Source organism: Neurospora crassa, linkage group I, assembly GCF_000182925.2.
Source record: "Neurospora crassa OR74A linkage group I, whole genome shotgun sequence".
In the NCBI taxonomy this organism is placed as follows: Eukaryota; Fungi; Ascomycota; class Sordariomycetes; order Sordariales; family Sordariaceae; genus Neurospora; species Neurospora crassa.
Window position 1 is genome coordinate 8,314,981 of NC_026501.1, and position 20,712 is coordinate 8,335,692.

Consider the following 20,712-nt stretch of genomic DNA (forward strand, 5'->3'; position numbering starts at 1 on the left):
CAATTCCCGTCGTAAGACTTTCCTTTTTTCAACTTTTTTTTTCCGTAGTTCAACTTGACAAGATAGTTGTTAGAGCTTCTTGCTCTCCTCATCTTTTTGTTGTGTTTGTCTTTTTCATTCACTGTTGCTTGCGGTACTTACTTTAACGACCGGTGAAGGTAAGGTAGGTACCTAGTTTGTTTCTACGACGATTCCGTCGAAGCGGTGCAAAAGAATCTCGCCTGCCTGTTGGCGTTGCACTTTGCCTAGCCAACATCATTGCAGACTGGCTAGACACTTTGTAATTTGAGACTAGGAATTGTCCTTCGTTGTCCTATAATTCGTTGCTCTGGTTTACTAGCTTTGGCTTGAATTTGGGCCGACGATTTTGTCAGCGAGGTGCAGTGAATGCATTCAACTCACTGCTCTTTTGGCTACGGGGGGAAAAAAGCTCGTGGTCGACCTATTCGGACCCTCTCGAAGCAGTGAGCACTGCAGTGGCATCAGTTCCATGTTTTCTGCTCTTGCCAACCATGCAGGCCGCTTCCCTGTCTTCCTCAGATTCTTGCGCTTGTTCTTAAAGTTCCTGGTCTTGAGCAGCCAGTCAATGATCCTTTGTTTGTATTCGCAGTCCGTCACGGAGACTGTTCATCTCGATACCTAGGTACGTAAGTACTCTACCGCTTATACAATCGACTGGAAAAGCATTTCTACTCGCCACTCAGCTACTTCGAAAACTCTCGAGGTCTCTCACGGTGTTCATGTCCGTTGATAAGATTGTTTCAAGAGGATGGAAATACACCCAACAGGACCTTTCATGTCCAGTGATTCAATCGATCACTGCAATCCAACTGGATACTTGGTTCAACATGGTCTTTCGGTCTCCGGGTGTCTGATGTCGTACTTACAGCCGCCTGTACCGTCCCAAGACAGCGGATATACTATCGGAAGCAATTGCCCAAACTTGGAACCGAATCTGCACGGTCTGCGGTACCAGGCAACTGTTGGTCGGTCGGCAAATTCCATGCATCCGTCAGGTCTTCTTCTCCCCAAGTTCTGTCTCTTAGGTCACGTAGAGGTACTGTAGTTCTGAATGTCAGCTCTTGCCTCCTGGCCGGAATCCGACCGACCGCCAAGCTCCCGCTTCAGCTTCTGTCGTGAGAGCATCGCAACTTCCTCCACTCAACCACTGCACCAGACTACTACTACTAGAGGTAAGGTACCTCTACACACCAATTACACTAACCTAGTCGACGGTCGGTCTGTAGCCCAGGACCGCAGCTTGTATGGCGGGCGGGGGACAAACGGTGTGGTTCTTTCCCTCACAAACCGCCGTGAGCTTAAACCCTTTGAGCTGCACCGTTCTTGCCCTTCGAAGCTTGTGCCTTCCCACTCGCCCGGCAACTGCCCAGAAACTGGGTGGAAGTAGGTACCCAGCTTCATCATCTGTTAGTAGCGGGAAACTTTTCCATGCATAGGTAATTTGATCCCTCTACTACCCTCTCTAACAGTTTTTGATCCAAGGTACTTCCTTTCCAATCCGGTCCGACGCCACTTGCAGTGGGCGGGCTACTCTGGCTCCTTCTATCAGCGGAGTCCTCAGGTTCAAGTTGCCGCCTGAGTGAGTGCAGTGGTAGATGATTGTACCTTGCTGCCGTACCGTGGCTTCCCAGTCCTTCTTCGTCTCACTCAGCTCCGTCCGGAGTGAGGGCGCAAAAGGCGTCGTCCAGTCGGGCACGAAACGCCATGGTCGAACAACTGACACTTAATACCTTAGCTAGAGGTGCTTGTGCTTCGTTCCATCCTGACCTTGGACGTCTTATGTTTACTTCCCGCCATTGATGATCAAAGGAAGTCATTCACATGGCATCAGACCTCATTACTGGCTTTCATGTGCCATTGTGTCCCCGGAATGGCGGAGTGATCAGAATGTTCCCTTCATGGCCACGCGACGTCATTCATTGTTTCTATTGACCCAGCCAGTACTGTACATACCTCTCTCTACCTTGAGGTCAGTAGAGGTATGTGCGTAGTACTTTCCCTCAATGGGGGGGTTCCATCTGGATACCACTACTTGCAACACTCAGTGCAGTGTCATAAAAAGCTGGGAGTTTCAAGCTTTGTGAAGGTGCCTCGCAGGTAATAGCTATCTCTGTACCTAGAGGTAGTCTCATCGCAAATCATGTCGTCTGTGGAAATGCCACGCTTTCAGAAACAGCCCCTTTTCTCTACAATAACATCGAGGTCTCCTTGGAGTTCAAGTTCCGTGATGAACTGTGGTGTAACTTTTCTTTCCTCAACACAGGAGTCTGGCCCAGTCGCTCTTCAGTCCTCACTGTTCACTCAGTGTCGTCGCTGCATGAAGATGGCCTTTTGTTGATCACCATTCCGGAGCTCGAGCTTACCTACGTATGTAGACGACGGGCTGCCATATTCTGATGGTTACTCATGCCTCAGTATCAAACGGATACCTCTAACGGCGTACCATCAACCTCCTATACCGTCCAAGTTCATCCGATCCGGCAAAAGGTCAACACAGCTCTAGTTTTTTTTTTTTTTTTTCTTTGCTTTCTGTGTCTTTCATCTGCAGTGTAGTACATGTAAGCAGTGGCGACGGCCCCTTCCAGCCTCCCGAGCCTTCTGTCAGCAGCCCCTCGCTTTCCTCCTTCCTCTTTTAACACTTGACTTATTTGACGGGGAGACCTACCTCCATCTGAAGAGGTGGTGGATAGTAGATAGGCGGCGGCTAGATGGACGGGAGATGTGCGGATGTGCGATTAAGCGCAAGCTGACAACCTGCGGCCATGTGACCCACTGCAGTACCGACAGGTCGCATAGGTTAACATCTACATCTGCATCGATAGGGCAGGTAGAGGTACCTATGTGTGTAAGTATGTAGAATGAATCATTACTTAACAGACGCATATTCAACTGTATTGTGGTTTCCTAGTCAAGTTCCCTCAGGGGTGATCGAGTAAGTAAGAACAGGTACCTATGTAGCAGGATGGGATATTATATCCAGTTTGAAGGATAGTTAGTTGGTTGGACAGATACGCAGACATCAATGATAGGAGACTCTATGCGCACCACATTCACGCCCGGTGATATCGACCGCCTGCTGCCATACAGCCTCGAGGCCCTGTGATGCGACTGGACTTGCTCCCTTCCCTCTTGTACATGTGTGATTGATACCTCTCCAGCTGCGCTGCTGACCACATCGGTATACACGGGATATGTACCTCTATCTTGCTTCTTGGTGGTGCCCCCCCCCTGGTTCATGTTGCTGGCCAATTCACTTGAGGCCTGTTCTATTTTGAGTTAAGAGGTTAAAGATATGTATCCAGATTTGCATCATTCCCGTCGGCTCGCAGTAAAGATGCTTAAAGGGAGATAGTACTGCCGTACTGCGCTCATCAAGTATTCAACTTTTTTTCTTCTTTTTTTTTCTTAAAAAACACCAAAAAAAAGACTAATGATCAAGGCTATTACCAATTGATACCTACCCTCTAAGCTCCACAGTATGTTGCATAGTGCATATGCCGTGCTGGAAAGAACAAGATACTAGGGACAGGGGGGAAAACGAGTACGAGGGCACTATGTAGGTTTGGCTCTATATAATTAGGTAGGTACCGATTACAACGCAGTAAGACGGCCGTTTATGAGGGTCTTGGTATGCCTCAATGCGGCCTTAATACTGCAGAGTGCAGCTGCAGACCCTACACGGTAAGAGAGTGAGTGAGTGGTTGAAAGAAAAAAAAAAAAGTAAAATCCCCCCAACACGAACTTGAACTGGCCGCTTTACTTGACTTTTACACTCACATTTCCTTGACCTTTGCGCCTGTGGCCTGCTACTGAGGGGCAAAAATGGTCATGGATGACGCTGACGACTGGTGGGTAGATTACAACATTCACCTGATGATAAAAGCCTACTAAGCCAACAACTCAGTTGGATGGTTATCTGGGAGTGGCATTGTAGTAGCGCTCATGGTGATAGAGCCAAGTAAAGAAACATGGGATGGCCAAGTTAGTTGCTAGTTCCTACCTTACCTTACGTACGCTGCTATTCTCTACCATACTCGCCAGCTTCATGCGACTGAGCCGCACAGATCATCCTGTATGTGTAGTGTACACAGAGTACGTATGTACGTACTCAAAAACTCCGGAGGTTGACTCCCGCTATAACATTCCCACTAGTGTCACTGGTACCGAGCAAACTCCGATTCTGGTTGTGAGTGGTGGATGTAAGATCGAGACATGTTGATCCTGCAGCAAGTCACACTGCTAGCAGCAAGCCCAACTAAAGCTACTTAACAGACTGAAGCTAACCCACTCCCAAGAGGACGCTAACCAAGGGGAACTAAACCTTATACAGCCTAGACGTAATGCAGGAAGGGAGCCCGGGCTTGCGGGCGCGCAGCGATGCGCAGAGCGGGAGGCGGTTGGGGGTGGACAATTATCGTATGATATCGACGTAAGGTTGACGGGTCCCCTTGAAATCCCCTTGGTCGCCCCGGGTCCCTCAAGTACCGGTAGGGTGGGTGGATGCCCAAAAGGAGCGAAAAGGAGTGGTCGGTTGTGAGTTTGGCGGGTTGCAATTCGATTGCATGTGCGCCTGATGAGGACTGGGGGTCTCTGTACCGATAGGATCTTTGCCATTTTGTGGTTGTATAGTAGTGTAGTTTCCCGCAGTTCCTGCCGAGCCTACTCCAGCTATCAATGGAAATTGAAAGTTAGTAGAGAGAGGTACATACGTACGCGATGTACATGCACCTCTCTCGGACTCTCCCAGCCGACCCTTCTTTCACCTTCTCAGGCGGTATGCTTGGTGCAGAGAGAACATGCAGACCTACCCCATATGCGAGCAGTAGTGTACACAGACATCCTCATGGCAGTTTTTTTTTTTCTTTTTATTTTTTTAAATTTTTGTTTTTTTCTTGACAAGCAGCTTGTAGATTGTCTCTAGCGGAGACCCTATTGTCTAGCAGATTTCAAAGAAGGGCTCCATGCTCTGGACAGACTGGAACAAAAAAACAAGAGACAAAAAAAGAAAACCGAAAAAGAAAAGGTCGAGGGCCTGGATACCTGATACCATTACATGAGTCTTCCCAGGCTGAGCTTAGTGAACCGGTACATAAATTGGTAAAAGTTCACTGCCGATAAAAGCCGTAGTGGATACAGACAGGTCCGCTTCCAAGGTGGAAAATACCTTCAATATCGACTTCTGGCACTGGGCCCTGAACGATCTGGATGATAGCGGATAGCCTCCCAAAACCTCGACTCACTCACTTTCATATTACAGAAGCCTCATCTTTGAAAGGCCATCAACGAGGCACGGCATTTGATAGGGGGGAAAAAAAAAGAGGGGAGCAGGTCTCACTGGCGAGACGCTGAAAGCACTCTAGACTCTAGTGTACCTAGTGTATATTGTCCACTCACACCGCTCTTTGTTACCGCCTTATACTACATATCTGCCGCCTCTATGCTATGTACCCGATGATGGGGGTGTGTCGATCGAGGGAGAATGGGAAGCACGAGGGTTTCCGGCGCCCTGGAGCAGCTAGTATGTACATAGTAGTCTAGTGTACATACTGCGTGGACTATGGAGTTCCGTGCGGTGACTGATCGTGGACAGACACTACTGGATCTCTGTTTATGGACCTTCCTTTCTTGTCGTGCCGAGAAGCTTGGTGACAGCCTTGCGGAGTTTTGTAAAGCGCCTCTGGACTTGTGTGTTGTGTGATGGGAATCATTGGGCGCTGGCTGGCCTCGTCTTTTATCATTTCTCGAGCGTCAAAGGATTACCCCTGCCCAGTGCATGGGGCCGCGAATGCCGAACCGTGATATGTTTGAGAATTAGCGGAACGATATGTCTTGGAGGACATTCCAAGGAGGGCTGTCCTCCATTTTACTTTTCCTTCGTCGTTGGGCTTTTGGCTGTGCGAGTGTAGTGTACTAGCTTTTGCTTCAATACCCTACGATGTGAAGCCTATGGTTAGGGGTTTGTCCTATTGCAACCGGCCCTTCGGCGGGGTTGTCGATCACGACCAGACTGCCACGAGGTATAAAGGGGTAAGAGAAAGAGACAATGTCCCATTGTTTGCGAGCAAGGTGGTACGGTACGTACCATTCCCCAGGAAATGCAAAAGTGGAGTGGAAAGAAGCTTCGCATGATAAAGGGAATACGGGGAGGGAGGGCCAGGGGCGGGAAACTATGGCGACAACGAAATGCAAGCCACAACGCCCAACATTTGTTCTTTCGTCCACAACAACAGTGGCTCGGTAATTTGCAGACTTGCCAAGCGGCCGGCCGACATCAATTCGATACGTACAGCGACAAGCATAAAGAAAATAAAAAGCATTGAACACAATTGAGGTTATTCCCTGGTGCTAGGTATTAGGGAACCCAGGGATGATCTATCGTGTCCCAAGGGGCGTGCTGAGGTTATGTCGATCACTGATCAGGGGTAAGGGACGCCTTGTCGACGCCCCTGGATCAGGTGAATTTGAATTTGTTGGCCAGCAGAAGAAGATCCCTGACAACGTCAAGTAAATGGAAGGGTTGGCCTGGGGTGGCGCATCACAACAGAGTAAATGAACATGTGCAGCAGCCGTCGGTCAATATCACGACATGCCTGTAGTTAGGACCGGACCCGCCTCCCACCGCGCTTTCGCAAAATCGAGACTGAAGGGAACGTTACGGACAGCAGCTCAGGCATGTCTTCTGTGATCCCTTTCATGAAAAATGAAAAAGAACGTTGTGCTGGGGTTCCTAGTTCGCTCACCAGGGATAACGCTGACTGCGACTATCCCTAATGGAAACAGTTTGCACCATCGAAGGTTCGTCCGATGCATGAATGCATGAACTCGGAACTGTGTCAGACTTTCGACGACAGTATTTCCCTTAGTGTTCATGTTAACTTAGTCAGCCGGTAATAAGCCGGCAGTCGTACTCATGAATGAGTTTTTTGCTTGGAAAAAAAAAAAAAAAAAAAAAAAAAAAGAGTGCAACTGGAAGGCTGAATGCTCCATCCTCTGCATAATTCTTGCTTTGGTACTTTTGGCCTTGACTATCTCTTCTTGCCTTTCTCTTGCCGGCGTCTTCCATATCTTTTCCTCTCTTTCGGGTTGGTTGCATCTTCGATCGGCGGGCGGACGGATCTAGACATGTATCAATAATGACAAGTCAAGATGGCGGCATTTGCTATATTGAAGCCACCCCCTTAGCACAGAGATCCAGGCCCTACAGGGCGCCTTGCTTTTGGCGGGGCAATATATACCTACCACTGGGAATCGAAACTTCTCAAAGAAGAATAGCTTCATGGCCAGGAAAGAGCAGAGGAAACCAAGCAAATGGGCCAAGCCAGGTTAGCAACTGAAACTTGAACAAATTGGCAAACCCATCGATTTCACTTTGTGCCATGACGAGGGAAGGGGTCAAAGACTATTTTGAACTTGGCGCAGAGCGATCTCCAACCGTAAGGATGAATCTACTTTCAAGTGATGCACGACAGGCAGATCTGACAGATGCGCTAGGCATTGTCGATCACGATGCGGCAAACATCACTACCGGTATAGACACCATTTCTCGTTCCTCGTTTCCTGGGGTTTCTTCCTTGGTAGTTGCGCGGCAAACGGCTATGTACCAAGAATATCCAAGGCAGTGTTGGCGCCTTGTCAAGTTGGGGAACGGTAGATCACTTTCGTGTTGCTGCAGTGAGCTGCCGCAGTCTTGTCGTATGGACTAACCTAGACCAATGCAGGACTTGTTGTTGACCTGATCTGATGATGCATTGCATGTCGCAACACAGAAGAGGGCAGAACGTGCCTGGATGCGACAGCCAACAAGCCAAGGTCATTCATTGTTCCTCGAATAGCGGCGTCATTGGGCTTGCAGTGTTCATCTTGTTGAATAGGAAGGGCCGAATCTGAGCCGTCTTCTTTAGCCGTGGCGCTTCATGGCGTCCTATGGTGGTGCCTCGAAGGGGTTTGAGAAAGGCTGAGTGAAGACGGTGCAAACCGCGCCGTTGCACTGAACCGATTATCAGTGTTTGGCGGATGTACCCCGTAAATTGTCTGCACGTCGTCGGCTGTGGGACTCTAGACTAGTCAGTAGGTAGACATTTGACGTTCTTGTCGAAGGCTCAACAGGTAAGCGGCTGTGATTCTGCCGTCGCATCAACAGCGGGTGATGGCACCCTCCGTTTCGAATGAGGCTTCTATTTGTGTGACTTTGGGGATCATGATACCTTTGACCGTCAAAGTTGGATTGACCGCCAAACTGCATCAAGAAGCCGTCAACTGCTACTGTAGTCAATGATAATGGTGTCGCCGCAAAAGCTCTTCTCTTCTCTGCAGCGGTCCTAGCACTAGTGGCTGCCAAGATGGACGGGAGGGAGATTTGGTGGATACTGGACCCAACTACCGCAACCGTTGCTCCAGATTCCGATCTTTGGGGTACTGTACATAGTACAAGATGCTTTCGGAAACAGTCCGCTTGTTGTTATCTATTTCAAAGGGGTAACTTGTTGTTGGCGTTGCAGCCGTTCTGCTGTCCGCCGAAACCTGTATGGGGCTTTTCAATTTACTCGCACGTTTCCATTCAACGCGGCGAAAGCGAGCGGGTAGCGCACAACAGAGATGTCTGCCGCCGGCAGTTGTTGCCCTCCTGCGTTACGTACCGTATGCAATCGGGATTCAGGGGAGCTCAAAACACGCACTTGACAGCTTGGCCGATCTCGGGGCTTAGGCGGCTGTGTGGACGTCGGTGTTGTAATTTTGACAGATGTCAACGTCAGCGAGCAGTGCTGATCTCCCACTGAAACCTGAAGTCTGGAGAAATTACCAAGATATCACGAGGGTTCCAGGCCAGATTAAGGATGTGAAGGATGCGTGAAGAACGGGGTCTGTGAGATAAAAGCAGCACATTCGAGAGGTAGGTAGGTATCCTCACACATCGAACATCATCTTCCAACTCCACCCGACAAGCACAAGCACTATGGGGTAGATGATCCTCCGAGTATAGCTTGGATGGTGGGTGGGTGAGGTTGTACTGTAGTGATGGTTCGCTTGAGTCGCAATTCGCTTCCTAGAAAACGGTGGTATTCTGGAGTTCTAGGATCTCTTGGGTCCTTGGGGATTTGTGGATTGCCCAGATTGGGTATTCCGTAGCGCTGGCGGGGGTATGGAGTCGTTGTGAATTCGCCGATGGACGCTGCCCCACGGCGCCGTTCCTATCCATTTTATCCATCTAATTAAACGAGAGTGATCATTTGCTCTGTCCAGGGAGCGCCGGGGTCTTTTGGGGACGCTAGATGCCAAATCCCGACATGTACATAGTGTACTGCGGTTGCTGGTACGGGAGGTTCGGAAGGACAAAGTTATCATGGCTGGCGACGAGACTTGGGTCATTGTTAGAAAGCTATGCATTGCATACGCGCCCCGATGCCGGCCGCGGAGTTGCTGCTTGTGCTGCTGTTTGAAGCATGACATGAACGGTCTGGCATCCATACGATGTCAAGATAAGCTGCTAACAGAGGCAACTTTTGATGTCGTTGAGAAGGAGGGATGTCGCCTGTCGCGAACACGGGCAGTCTGTCGTCTTTGGCGTTTTTGGCGCAAGGGTTTCCATCGAGCCTGCCCTCTTCGGGAACCCTTGTCTGATCTGTAACACACCCTTGTCGATACTGGCTGTGCCTCTGCCAAAATTTGGGTTTGTCCAGTGTCCGTCCTCGGCAGAACCCACGACCGAATCCCTCGCTGGTATTTGGACCGAATCTCGTTATGGATCAAGGCAACTTCACCATCCTCGCGTTCCAAGGAGTAATTTCTCGCGAGTGTGTATTCCCAGCTGGCAACACCGTGTCGAGGGTCTTAGAGTTGGTTTCTTTGTCTTTTGGCACCCATTCTCTTAGCAGCCCATCGTGTGCCCGCCATCCCTCTTCTTAAAATGGTTGGATGTGCTTTTGTCCCACGGGGAGAGTTTCCCCAGTTAATCTTGTTCAATCAATTTCCCATCCTCACTTGGTCAATGTAACATCGCCGAATGTCACTCTATCGTCCCCGATGCCATCCACTACTGATATGCGGGCGGTAAGTAGTGTAATAGGTAGAGGTACCTGAGCTGAGGAATTTACTTACCCACTTCGTATAGTTCAAGCACCTAGATCGTTGGTCCTTCGTCCAGGCCGTTCTCGCTTTTTTTTTTTTTTTTTTTTTTTTTTTTTTTTTTTTTTTTTTTTTTTTTGGCAAATTGGGGGCACACTAGCTGACGCTCTGTGTCCTGCTGGCGGTCATCTTTTCTCAGGGGCGATCGTCGGTGTATCTTGTCCTCGGGAATCTTAAACAACCTCCATGTGCGTGTAAATAGTGTGGCGTAGTTCCCAGGGAGTTGGATAGACTCCTCTCCTAGTACAAATGTTCGCCATGAGCGTATCGAATGGCTTCGTGCGATCAGCGTCGTTGCCACGTTTAAGAGATCCGTAGGAACGACGATCAAACGCGAGCCGTTGATAGTTCCATCCGCAAAGAGGGCTATTTACACCAATATCTGGGTTACCATGTGCAGCCGAGAATAAGGGCTGCATCATTGCGAAAATAGACATTCAGGGTTTTCTCGATATGGTTCTGTACCTCGTGCGGATGTGCTGCAGCTCATTACTCAGCCTCGCTCTTGACATCGATGACCAGAAAGGTAGGGTTCCAACACTCCATTGTCTCCTGTTCTGGTTCCCCCTCCCCCTGGTTAGCAAAATAGCCGCCATGGACGTCTTCCCGGCTCCCCTATTTGCACGCACCAGCGGAACGCCATCAAACATCGGCGACCTGCCCAGCTGCCACTGACGAGCCCCCCCTAGTAACCCATACTCGGTTGTCCTAATAGGGAAGGGCGAGCCCCCCCGAGACGGTGTCTATACATCCCGATCCTAACCTCGACAGACAAGGACAACCGTAGTCGCGCCCTTGCCTTTACTGAAAGATAGTGTAATAGCTGCGAGATTGTCTTTTTTTTTTTTCTTGTTTTTTTTTTGTTTTTTTTTCTGGGGGGGGGGGGGGGGGATGACTTCCCTTGATTAATGGACCGTAGTGAGCTTTAGGGTCACAAAACGGGCTACACCAGCTTTCGAGATGAGCATGGGGCATACCTGCCAAACATTCAACCCTCCCAACATCATCTCGGTCTTCTCCGTGCCGTTTTGGAATTCTTCTTGCAGCCTTCGAGGCATACCTTTCATCTTTTGGACTGAGACATAGGATAGCGGTAACGGAACGTTGAGGTCACTGACTCCTGGCCGCATCTCGTAGCAAGGAGACACCCGTTCGCCTTTACGACTTCCTCCGATGCTCTCCGCTTTTTTCCTCCCGCGCCCCAGGAGAAACCATCTCAAGATTGCGCCTGAATATGCATAATCAATGTTTTTGAACCAGTGAGCGCTGTTGTCCTGGTCAACGAGCGATTTCCTTGACGCGAGGTGACCATCAAGGTGTACAAGATGTTATTTGGCTCATCTCGAAGGACCGAGTGGACGAATAGGAAAGCTGAATCTCTTTCTGCCCAAAGAGGCAATGAGCGACGATGATCCAGTTCTGCATGCGTCATGGTGGACGCGAACACTCAGCACACAGAGTTACAGTGAACATTGAACGCGGAATAGCGAGTTGTGGAGGTGGCTCCAATGTTACCAAGCAGAATGCTGCACACCAGTCAGTCAGCCATTTATGCCTCGAATCATTTGCATGAAAATAAGATGTCGTCGAAAGGGAAAAAAAAGAAAGGAGGGAAATATCAAGAGTGGCGCATCCGATATCCATCCGAGTCTCACGTTGTATCAAACTTTTCCTGCCAAACTGCCAGTCATCAGAGAAGGCATCATCATCGTATTGCGTGGTGAGCTGGTTCAATAAGTTGATGGGTCTTGCCTGTCACATTGAGGCGACAACGACGACGATGACGACGATAAGGAGCTCGCGCCCGACAAAGAGACATAGCGTGCCAAGTTGCCAACAGTGAGATCTGATAAAATCTCACGTTCGAACCACACCACACCCGTTGGCCGTCAAGTGCGGTGTTGATGGCTGGGCGATGGAGGCCGATGGGGATGATAGGCTGATGTGCTCACCTGCGAAGTTGCCAACCTGGCGGGGGATCATGGGGACGTCGATGGAGGCGTCAGGGGTAGCCACCCCACCTAATGTGCCGCTATTGGACCGCTTGCCGTGGGCAACGGCAGAGTGGACCAGGCTGCAGTACCCTTGCTTTGTCGACGCTTGAGGTACTAGTTTTTGCTTCTTTTATTCCCGGTCCTCTGGCCGACCGCTTCGTGTTCGACGGTTTCCGCGGTGAGGTCGCGAGCCCACACACCTTGGGGAGTTTGGCCACGCCAGGATGTCGACAGAGTAGCGCCATTTGCCCTAGGTGGGCAGCGTCCAAATGCCGAAACCACCGCGAGCATGGAAGTGTTGTAGCTTTGCACTTTGTCTGTGGTCTTTGTCGTTCACAAGAACGGATGAACACGTTTAGCATTGTTTGACGAAGCGATGCAGGAACTCGCAAGCTCTCCAAGTGTGGACAGATTTTGCGGTGTAAAGTGCAACATCCCTGTCCCCGTTTCGCAAAGTTACCAGATCTCATGTATGAAATTCCGAACCAGGAGGCTCCCGTTCCGCAGTTGGGGGTCCCGACCCACGGCTGACGACGACTGGACTCCGCTGATTTGGACGCGGCTTCGCAATCGTGGAGTATTTGAGGGTTCCCTGAAATGTTGGGCTTCCACTTGACGGCGTTGAGTCCGGTTATGACAAGCTCATGTTATACTACTATCATACCGCCGGTATCGATGCGTTTCAGGAACGTTTCTTTCTGGCCGCCGCGGTAAGAATGCCGAATGTATGGTACCTAGTGTACGGCATCTCTGGAGGGCATTCGGCTGATGTCAGTGGCATATCTCACAGAACGGAAAGAGCCGTGACGCCAGCTTGGAATCCCGACCTGGTTATTGTCAAATTTCGTCACGAAGGACTGAAAGGCTGCGAAACAAACAAAGGGGACCGCCCTCAACATTAACAAAGCGAGGCTCGCCCGATTATTTCTCGGCTGATATCATGGTCTACCCTTCGCCTGCACTTGGCCCAGCCATTTTGCTAAAAGTTTGATTTCGGGAGAGCTGACGCTGCAATCCTCCTCAGTGAATAAGCTGGCTGCTGTGCGAGGGACCGCCCAAAAACCGTCTTCGTCTCGGGCCGTTTTCATTTGCGCCTCGCGCGTACTGCGAGGTCGAACGACAGACGTCACAGAGCGTCGAGTAATTACGAGCACCCCCACTCACGCCTTCCAATAGACGTTCGTTTCATTCTGTCGACCGCGACCCTGTATATTTCCTAGCACTTTGTGTGGTAAAACACAACTGAACTCCGCTTCGTCCCCGCACGCCAATTGGAATGATCTCACACGGCGGAAAAGGTTTTCATTCAAGCATGCGATGGGGACTGTCAAGTTGCAGCTGGCATCGCTGTCCTACGCGTCTCGTGACGTGACTGAGTGTAGCTACACTACTTTTCCATCTCAAGCAGAACAGTCTTTGAGGTAAAATTGAGAAGCACTGCTCGTTAGCAAGTCTACTAACATAACAATCCGTAAAACCGAAACCTGCCTGAAAACGCCTGTACTGGGCTGGTGTAGTGTTCATGTACCGACACTGCTCACTTTTTTTTTTTTTTTTTTTTTTTTAATTTTGTCGACTGACAAGAAACTAGTCAGTCTCGACGTTAGAGTACCCTCACTGTGCCGCCGCAACAAATGGGAGCAAGCGGCAGAAGGGGAGGGGGGCTAGCGCCATTTTTCTCTGCAGTATCGCGGATGGGGTTAGTCCATACGTTGGTGGTGGGCTGCAGTGGCCCCTGCCGAATCCGCTTTTCTTGTCGATGAGTCGGGTGTCCTTGCTAATGGCATTCAGATAGAATTGCCTTCCCACCTGCCAGCCGACACATTGGCGGTACGTACCTGCCTCTGAGGGACAGGGGCAATGCCCCCCCCCCAACTCCTGTGCCCTGCACCCTGTTCCACAACTGCCACCAATGACGCATGCACAAAGAACATGGCGTTCATGACAACTCCGCTGGAAGGTGACACCCTCCGGAATTGCCCCCGGCGTTCAGAATCACACACAGCATCTTGATTACTGCAGGGCAGAAAAAAAACCCATCACAAATTCACAGGGAGACATGTTGGCATTCGAAAGGCGCGGGTAGAAGAGACAGTCCCGGCAAGCAACTGTCAAAGCCCCGAAGAATTGGAAAGCTATGATGGGATGCTGAAACCACAGACATGGGATTGGGTGTTGGAGTCGTGCAGCTGGGACGAATCTTGCGTCAAATGCAATCCCGTCCGTCATCCGGTCGTCGAGCTTGTCAAGCTGCGAGTGGAAATGGCTGCTCCCGCCTCGTACATCCCGGCTTCGTTCCAGCGTCGAGCGTCCATTGTCTATCGTCCAGCCTGCTACCAAATTTCACAGTCGTCACAGCGCTGAGAGCTGATAGCCGGGGCATGCGTGTCCCCATTCCGACTCCCAATCAACACGCCCATCTTACCACAGCATAACAACGCAAGACTGAGTTCCTGGGAATCCTAACCATTATCGATTGTGGAGGGTAACGAGGAGCCCCCGTCCGGAGGGCCAGCGACAACCCCCATTCACACTGCGACAGTGTGTCCATGTCGAGTCAGCCACACAGTGTCAGATGAGGGCTGTCGTCCCAGACCCTGCAGAAAAGGAAAACAACGAACCTCCACATGCTCATACATAGTGTAGCAGCACACACAACATGCCTTAGCACCGACCCAACCTTGAGATGGAGGCCGTTGTGCTGCTACCGAGTTGCATACTGTACTCTCCAACTTGACCAAATCCCAATTCGTCTTCAAAACAACAGAAGCAATGAATCAATTGATGCAAGCACACAACTCCTCCGACCATATCCGGCAATGACTTTGACAGCAAGTGCGGGGGCTGCCAGAAGCAGCACACCACCCGGCCTTCAGCCTTTTGCTCCCGTCACTTGGCATCCTGATCATCAACCATTGACCGACCCTGAAGAGCATTCAGAAGAGAGTTGAAACGGCTCCTTGTGTGAATCAATTCGGAAAAGGTAGAACGCAATTTTGCGACTGCTATTTGCATCTCTTGAATATTTCGCATCCCTGCCCTGTCGGTGGGAGCCAGCCTGCCCCCATTCACCTAAAGCCACCCCCCCGGGCTGTCCTCCCCACTCCCATCTTGCCCCCCGACCCCTGCCGCTGTGTACAAGGACAATGTACTCAGGTACCGAGCCATCCTTCCTTCCAACCCATCCAAGCCATCCCCCCAACCTTGAACTGGAGCAGGCGTGTGGGCAGGGGGAGTGGGCTTGCGCTTGTCATGTCTGGCCAGGTAGGTGGTTTGGGCTTTCCGATTCAACCATTGACTTCATAACGGCATCCCTTTGGACGGGCGGACGAAGCTCGCTTCTGTTAAAGCTTGGCCAACCCTCCACCATTGTCCAGTAGACTTGGTCTCCTCCGTTTTCCACAGTATAGAGACATCTCATCAAACCAACTAAATCAAAGCCTGACGGAGCAAGAGCTTAGCGCAAGTACACGCAGTCAACCTACAACAGTCGAAACACTTGGACCACTCACACCCGACACCACTGCAACTATCGCGCAATCATCTGTCCTGAAAAAGGTTTAACCGTCGATTTCCCGGACACATCAGGACACAAAGCCAGCACCGTAAACACCGGTTCCTGTCGAGCAGCAACAGATCTCTCCCCCTCTTCAGCATCCATACAAGAAAGACCCTTACAACATCCATACAAGTATTCACAAGGAGCCGATCTTCTCCTCTTCCTCTCTTCCTCTCTTCGGCCCTCCCGCCTGTCCCAACTGAGCTGAGAGTAGCCTGCTCCTCTGGCCAAACAAGCAGACCAACGTCAGCCCTGAACCCCCCCCCCGTCTTCTGTCTTTTCTCTTCTACACAGTAGCGAGTAGAAAAGCACAGCGGACGACAAGACCGCCCTGGCTCGCCTGCATCATTGGGTGAACCCTGTCTCCTCAACGTCCCTGCTAGGGCCCCTTGGACCGGGAGATTCCACCGTCGATCAATCTCGCCCCGAGGTCGTCACAGAATATACCTAGTTCGAAGCCGACTCCACTTGTCCCGCTGACCAAGGAGACAATACCGTTCAGTCGATTTTGGGTTCGCTGCTCTGAAGTGGACGCATACCCGATTGGCCCTAGCCTGCAGTTTGGTACTCCCCATTGTTCCCAGGGCTGCTCGCATGCCATCTGAGCTTCTCAGACCCCCAAGAACACTTAAGGTCGCTGATCCCTCCTTGTCAACTCGTGGTTTGATCTTCTCTTGACATTCGACCCGACTAAAAGGATCCCGCGTTTGATCAGCAACTACTACATACATACATACATACTTACTTACTTACTTACTTACATACCTACCTACCACTGTCGACAAACACCTTTAACTCCTCTCTTTCCCAAGTTCACCAGTTCACCTCACAAACAAGACTGGGAAGGACACCGCACTCGTTGCACACACAAAACCCCAATGATGATGACCTTAGACGCCAACCAGCACCGTTTTGCACCGCTAAACTACGACCACATGTCTTATCAATCGAGCCAGCCACACTTCACCAACCCTTGGGGTTCGTCCTCGGGTCCTGGAGGGCCGCCTCCTCCTCCTCCTCCTCAGCAGCCCGCTCCCCAGAACATGTACATCAACAACCGTGACAGCGCCGGCCTGCCGCATCTTAACCTCGCTGCACTCCCCAAGCGTCAGCACGACGTCAGGAACGGAAGTGTGTGGCCTCATCAACCTGCTGCTCCCGGCCCCGTCACAACTGCGCCAGCAGGTAGCGCTCCCATGGCGGATGTCTACAGGCAGCAGGACTTACTCTCTATGCCACAAGATCATCTCCTAGGTCTCAACCGCATGCCTCACCCAGCCACCTCGACAGCATATGATACCTCCGCCTACACCACCTCTGCTTCCCCCGTTAGCACCAACTATCCTCCTTCGACATCACAGTATGAGCTCGGTTACCCACCCGCCACCATGAGGGGGGCCTTTGGCATGGCTCCTGATGACACTGCGAGGAGGTATTCACAGCAGTAAGTATTCTCCGGGTTTGTCCTGTACATCTTACCAATACTAACCCACCTGCCCAGGGGAATTCAACCTGATGACCGGAGAAGCTTTCAAGATGCGCTTGAAGCTAGCCAAGGCATGCTTACCATGAGCCAAGAGACACCAAGGAATATCTACGATGTGCGAAACCGTGCTAGGGGTTCTACAGACTCGTACGGCTTCCCTCAGACGCACTCCACGGGCTCTAGCGTTTCTTCTGCGAGCTTTGGAGGGTACTATGGCGGTTCAGTCGATGGGTCGATCAGCGATTATTCGACCGCAGGCTCTGACATTGAGTCGCTCTCTGGCCGGTCACTTCCTCGCCCTCAAGGCTTGATGTCGAGCCAGCCCCCGGCACCACAGTCTATGATGGGCTCCTTCAGCTCCAAGGTCTCAACAAGTACCTCGAAGAAGCACAAGTGCAAGGTTTGCGACAAGCGCTTCACACGGCCTAGCTCGCTCCAGACCCACATGTATAGCCATACCGGTGAAAAGCGTAAGGACTCCTTCGTAACGTAGTTTAAGATTTTGCGCCTGCTAACAATTTTCATAGCCTTCCACTGCGAAGTTGAGGGATGCGGTCGCCAATTCTCAGTTGTGTCTAACCTCAGGAGACACAAGAAGGTCCACAAGCCCCAGAGCGAGACGCCATCTGAGACTGGTTCCGAAGCGGGCCAACACTCGGAATAAACTAACCAGTGCATCTCGCTAAAGTCTTCTTTTTCAACATTATGCCCCTCGATAGACTACACACTTTAATTGTCAACATTCACTACATGTAACACTATCGGCACTGGAACCCCCCAGCATATTACACCACGGTCTATATCGATCCCGGGAAAAAAAAGGATTCGAAATCGACATAAACAAATGCGACTCGCTACCGCCTACCAAGTACACGAATGGAGTCGGCGGTACCCGCTCTGCATCTCATAGACTTACGTTTTGGCAAGGAGGGACAGCAGGCGATCCCTCCATCATTCCCTGCTGTCGGTCATTGGCAGCAGAGGCGCTCGGCGTTGGAGTTCAGGTAGACGAGACTTGTCGATCACAACGACCAAGCTGTCCCGCATGGGTCGCCAACCGCGGGGAGCTGGCCAACATCTTTTAATCGTTTCGTTTTCCTTTTGGGTTCATTTGATTGATTACGTGGGGAAGGAACGGGGAAGATACCAAGGGAGTCATCATCCAAGGGAGATTGCGAAAGGAAGGGCGCCTTTGCACAGGGACCACAAATCTCATGAACCGGCGTCTCGGTGGGCTTGTTTTTCAGATCATTGTTTTGCTGCATCTGGGAATGTTTTTTCTCTACTGTCGTTTAAGAGATACACTCACACAGGTTTGGTTGGAATTGGTTATAGGTTTCGGTTGGTCAATCAGGGGTTTTTCCATTATCATCATACTATCATCATTTGATCATGGCAAGGAGAAGAATACCTAGCTTTTGACATATTTGATGGGCCCATCGGAAGGAAGGAAGGGGGAAACAGGCTCGGCAGATACCACTATATGGCGACGACTCCAAAAGGATGTTACAAAGAGCGGAGGAACATCTATGTATCATCTGAGCTTAAGCACATTGCGAAACCTAATTATGTACTACTATAACTATCAAACTTGTCACTATCAAGCACTGCAATGTTCCAGAAATTCACTCAATTGCGAAACCGAATGCGAGCAGAGTTCATCACGAGTTATCCGCGTCTGTCTTCTCGTCCAAGATCTCTACCTCCAATGAGATGACACACAAAAAACTCATCGTCCAATCAACAACATACCTCCACCTAATTCGAATTTCTTTTCGCAACTAATCAGCATAGCCGTCCGTTTCAGATATCAAATTGTCCATTTACCTTTGCTTCTCCCCATACTTTTTCTTTAACCATGCTGTAACCCGTCAGTCCTACCCTGACTTGACTAACTCGCTTGAGTGGCCTGACTAGACCGGGCAAGGTATAGGAAAGAAATTCGGACGTCACATCGCAGTGGTTGCGCAAGTTAAGCTGGTCCTTAGACTAGCCCAGGTTTTATTTTTCTTGCTACGGTTCCTAGTCCCTACTTTCTTCCCACGAACATCTCAATTACAGTTCTACCATTTCCTTCATAAAGTATACAAAGTTATGAAGGTTGAACAAGGTTCGGGAAGGCCGTGAAAATCTTTATCTTGAAAAAGCCTAGCGTGGCATTCACATCAAGGCTTGTACTAACTACATTGACCGGCATAGGGGTCCACAACAATTTCAGGAGAAGGGCATCGGGATACCTAGACAGGGAGGAGGAAGAGTGAAGAGGATGAAGAAGGAGAAGGAGGCTGAGTCGGGCACATCTGCTTGATCTGGTACCAAAGCCAGGGAGCCAACGAAGCCGATGTGTGAAGAGCTCCGCGTATACAGGCATCCCTAGATGCGAGACAGGGGACGCAAGGGAAGAGGGGAGGAGGCAGAGGCAGACGCGGAAGATCCGGGCACTGAGAGGGCGGGTTGCATTGCGTGCTTTCCTCCCATTCCCCGTCCTCGGTGGAGGACGAGTGTCAAGCCCCCCAAGGCGACATACGGCAGGGAGTAGGGCGCACTCTAGAAGAGATCACGGTGCGAGAGGAAGTCGGATTTGAAGCCGAATCGACGCATGTCCCGAATGCTGACTGGCCCGAATAGGAACCGCGATCACGTTTCACACACAAGCAGCATCTCCATCAACCCATATCCCGCCCATAAATGGGATAAGAGAGGGCGTACATGTATATGCTGTGCTCAAAATGGAAAGCGGAGAGAAGGAAGGAGGTGTGAGAGAAGGTGTATGATCGTCGCCACACGTCTCTCATTGCCTGATTGTCCACGAAGCAGCACGCTTCCAATTGTCTGGCCTCTATGCCCATCGATCTACGGGGTTTGTGCTTGAGTATGAGATGGACCTCTTTCTAACGAGACAGTCATCTGGTATCAGCTGAAAATGCCCAAGGAGCTGGAGAGAGGCGAAAAAATGGGGCGTCCCATGGTAATGGTGGATACACGTGAAAGTGTATTGTGCACCAAGGCATATTACAAATGAAAGACGGACGTGGATGGGTGGGTGCGTGATGGATGGTGCACGACCAAAACTTGCTTCTATTGTGATGAAGTATGCATATCCATCTCTCAACAGCACGTACGAACTCCGTCAGTGCTTCGTATAAACACCTGTTCAAGGCAATACCTTACTGAACAACGAGCCGGAAAAAAGCAACGATTGACCAGGACTTACGGGATGGCATGACAGAGGAATGAGACTGAACTCGGAGATGTAGATAAGATGAGATGAGATGAGATGAGATGAAATGAGATGGGTGATGGGTGGAGGGTCCCTGGCGGACTGTCTCAAAGCACGGCTAGCACCACCGACACCGCCGTCCCATGGCCGTGACCGCTTGGTCCGCGGCGTACCGCACCGCTCCGTGGGAGCACCGCACAGGACACATCCAAGGACAACAACAACAACAACAACAACAACATCCGACGCTCTTGCATGACTTTTTGCTGGCGCGTCCTTACTCGTGCAGGCGACGAGAGAAGCTCTGATG

General features: G+C 50.6%; 3 protein-coding genes across 3 annotated transcripts; 2 read left to right on the forward strand and 1 right to left on the reverse strand.

Annotated features, from left to right (window-relative positions):
• Positions 1 to 3,843: 3,843 nt before the first annotated feature.
• On the forward strand, positions 3,844 to 4,454 carry NCU03044 (hypothetical protein; the record flags this gene model as incomplete). Its single annotated transcript, XM_958797.1, has 3 exons — positions 3,844 to 3,869; positions 4,063 to 4,207; positions 4,368 to 4,454. 3 exons carry the CDS (start codon positions 3,844 to 3,846, stop codon positions 4,452 to 4,454), a joined length of 258 nt encoding a protein of 85 aa, XP_963890.1.
• A 5,862-nt stretch (positions 4,455 to 10,316) lies between these two features.
• Positions 10,317 to 11,729, reverse strand: NCU10772 (hypothetical protein; the record flags this gene model as incomplete). Its single annotated transcript, XM_001728340.2, has 3 exons — positions 11,443 to 11,729; positions 11,121 to 11,371; positions 10,317 to 10,556 (listed from the first exon to the last, which is right to left on the reverse strand). Exons 1-3 carry the CDS (start codon positions 11,573 to 11,575, stop codon positions 10,317 to 10,319), a joined length of 624 nt encoding a protein of 207 aa, XP_001728392.2. The 5' UTR covers positions 11,576 to 11,729.
• A 3,758-nt stretch (positions 11,730 to 15,487) lies between these two features.
• NCU03043 (C2H2 finger domain-containing protein FlbC) lies at positions 15,488 to 18,828 on the forward strand. Its single transcript, XM_958955.2, has 3 exons — positions 15,488 to 17,140; positions 17,198 to 17,652; positions 17,710 to 18,828. Exons 1-3 carry the CDS (start codon positions 16,575 to 16,577, stop codon positions 17,844 to 17,846), a joined length of 1,158 nt encoding a protein of 385 aa, XP_964048.2. The 5' UTR covers positions 15,488 to 16,574; the 3' UTR covers positions 17,847 to 18,828.
• The last annotated feature ends 1,884 nt before the right edge of the window (positions 18,829 to 20,712 follow it).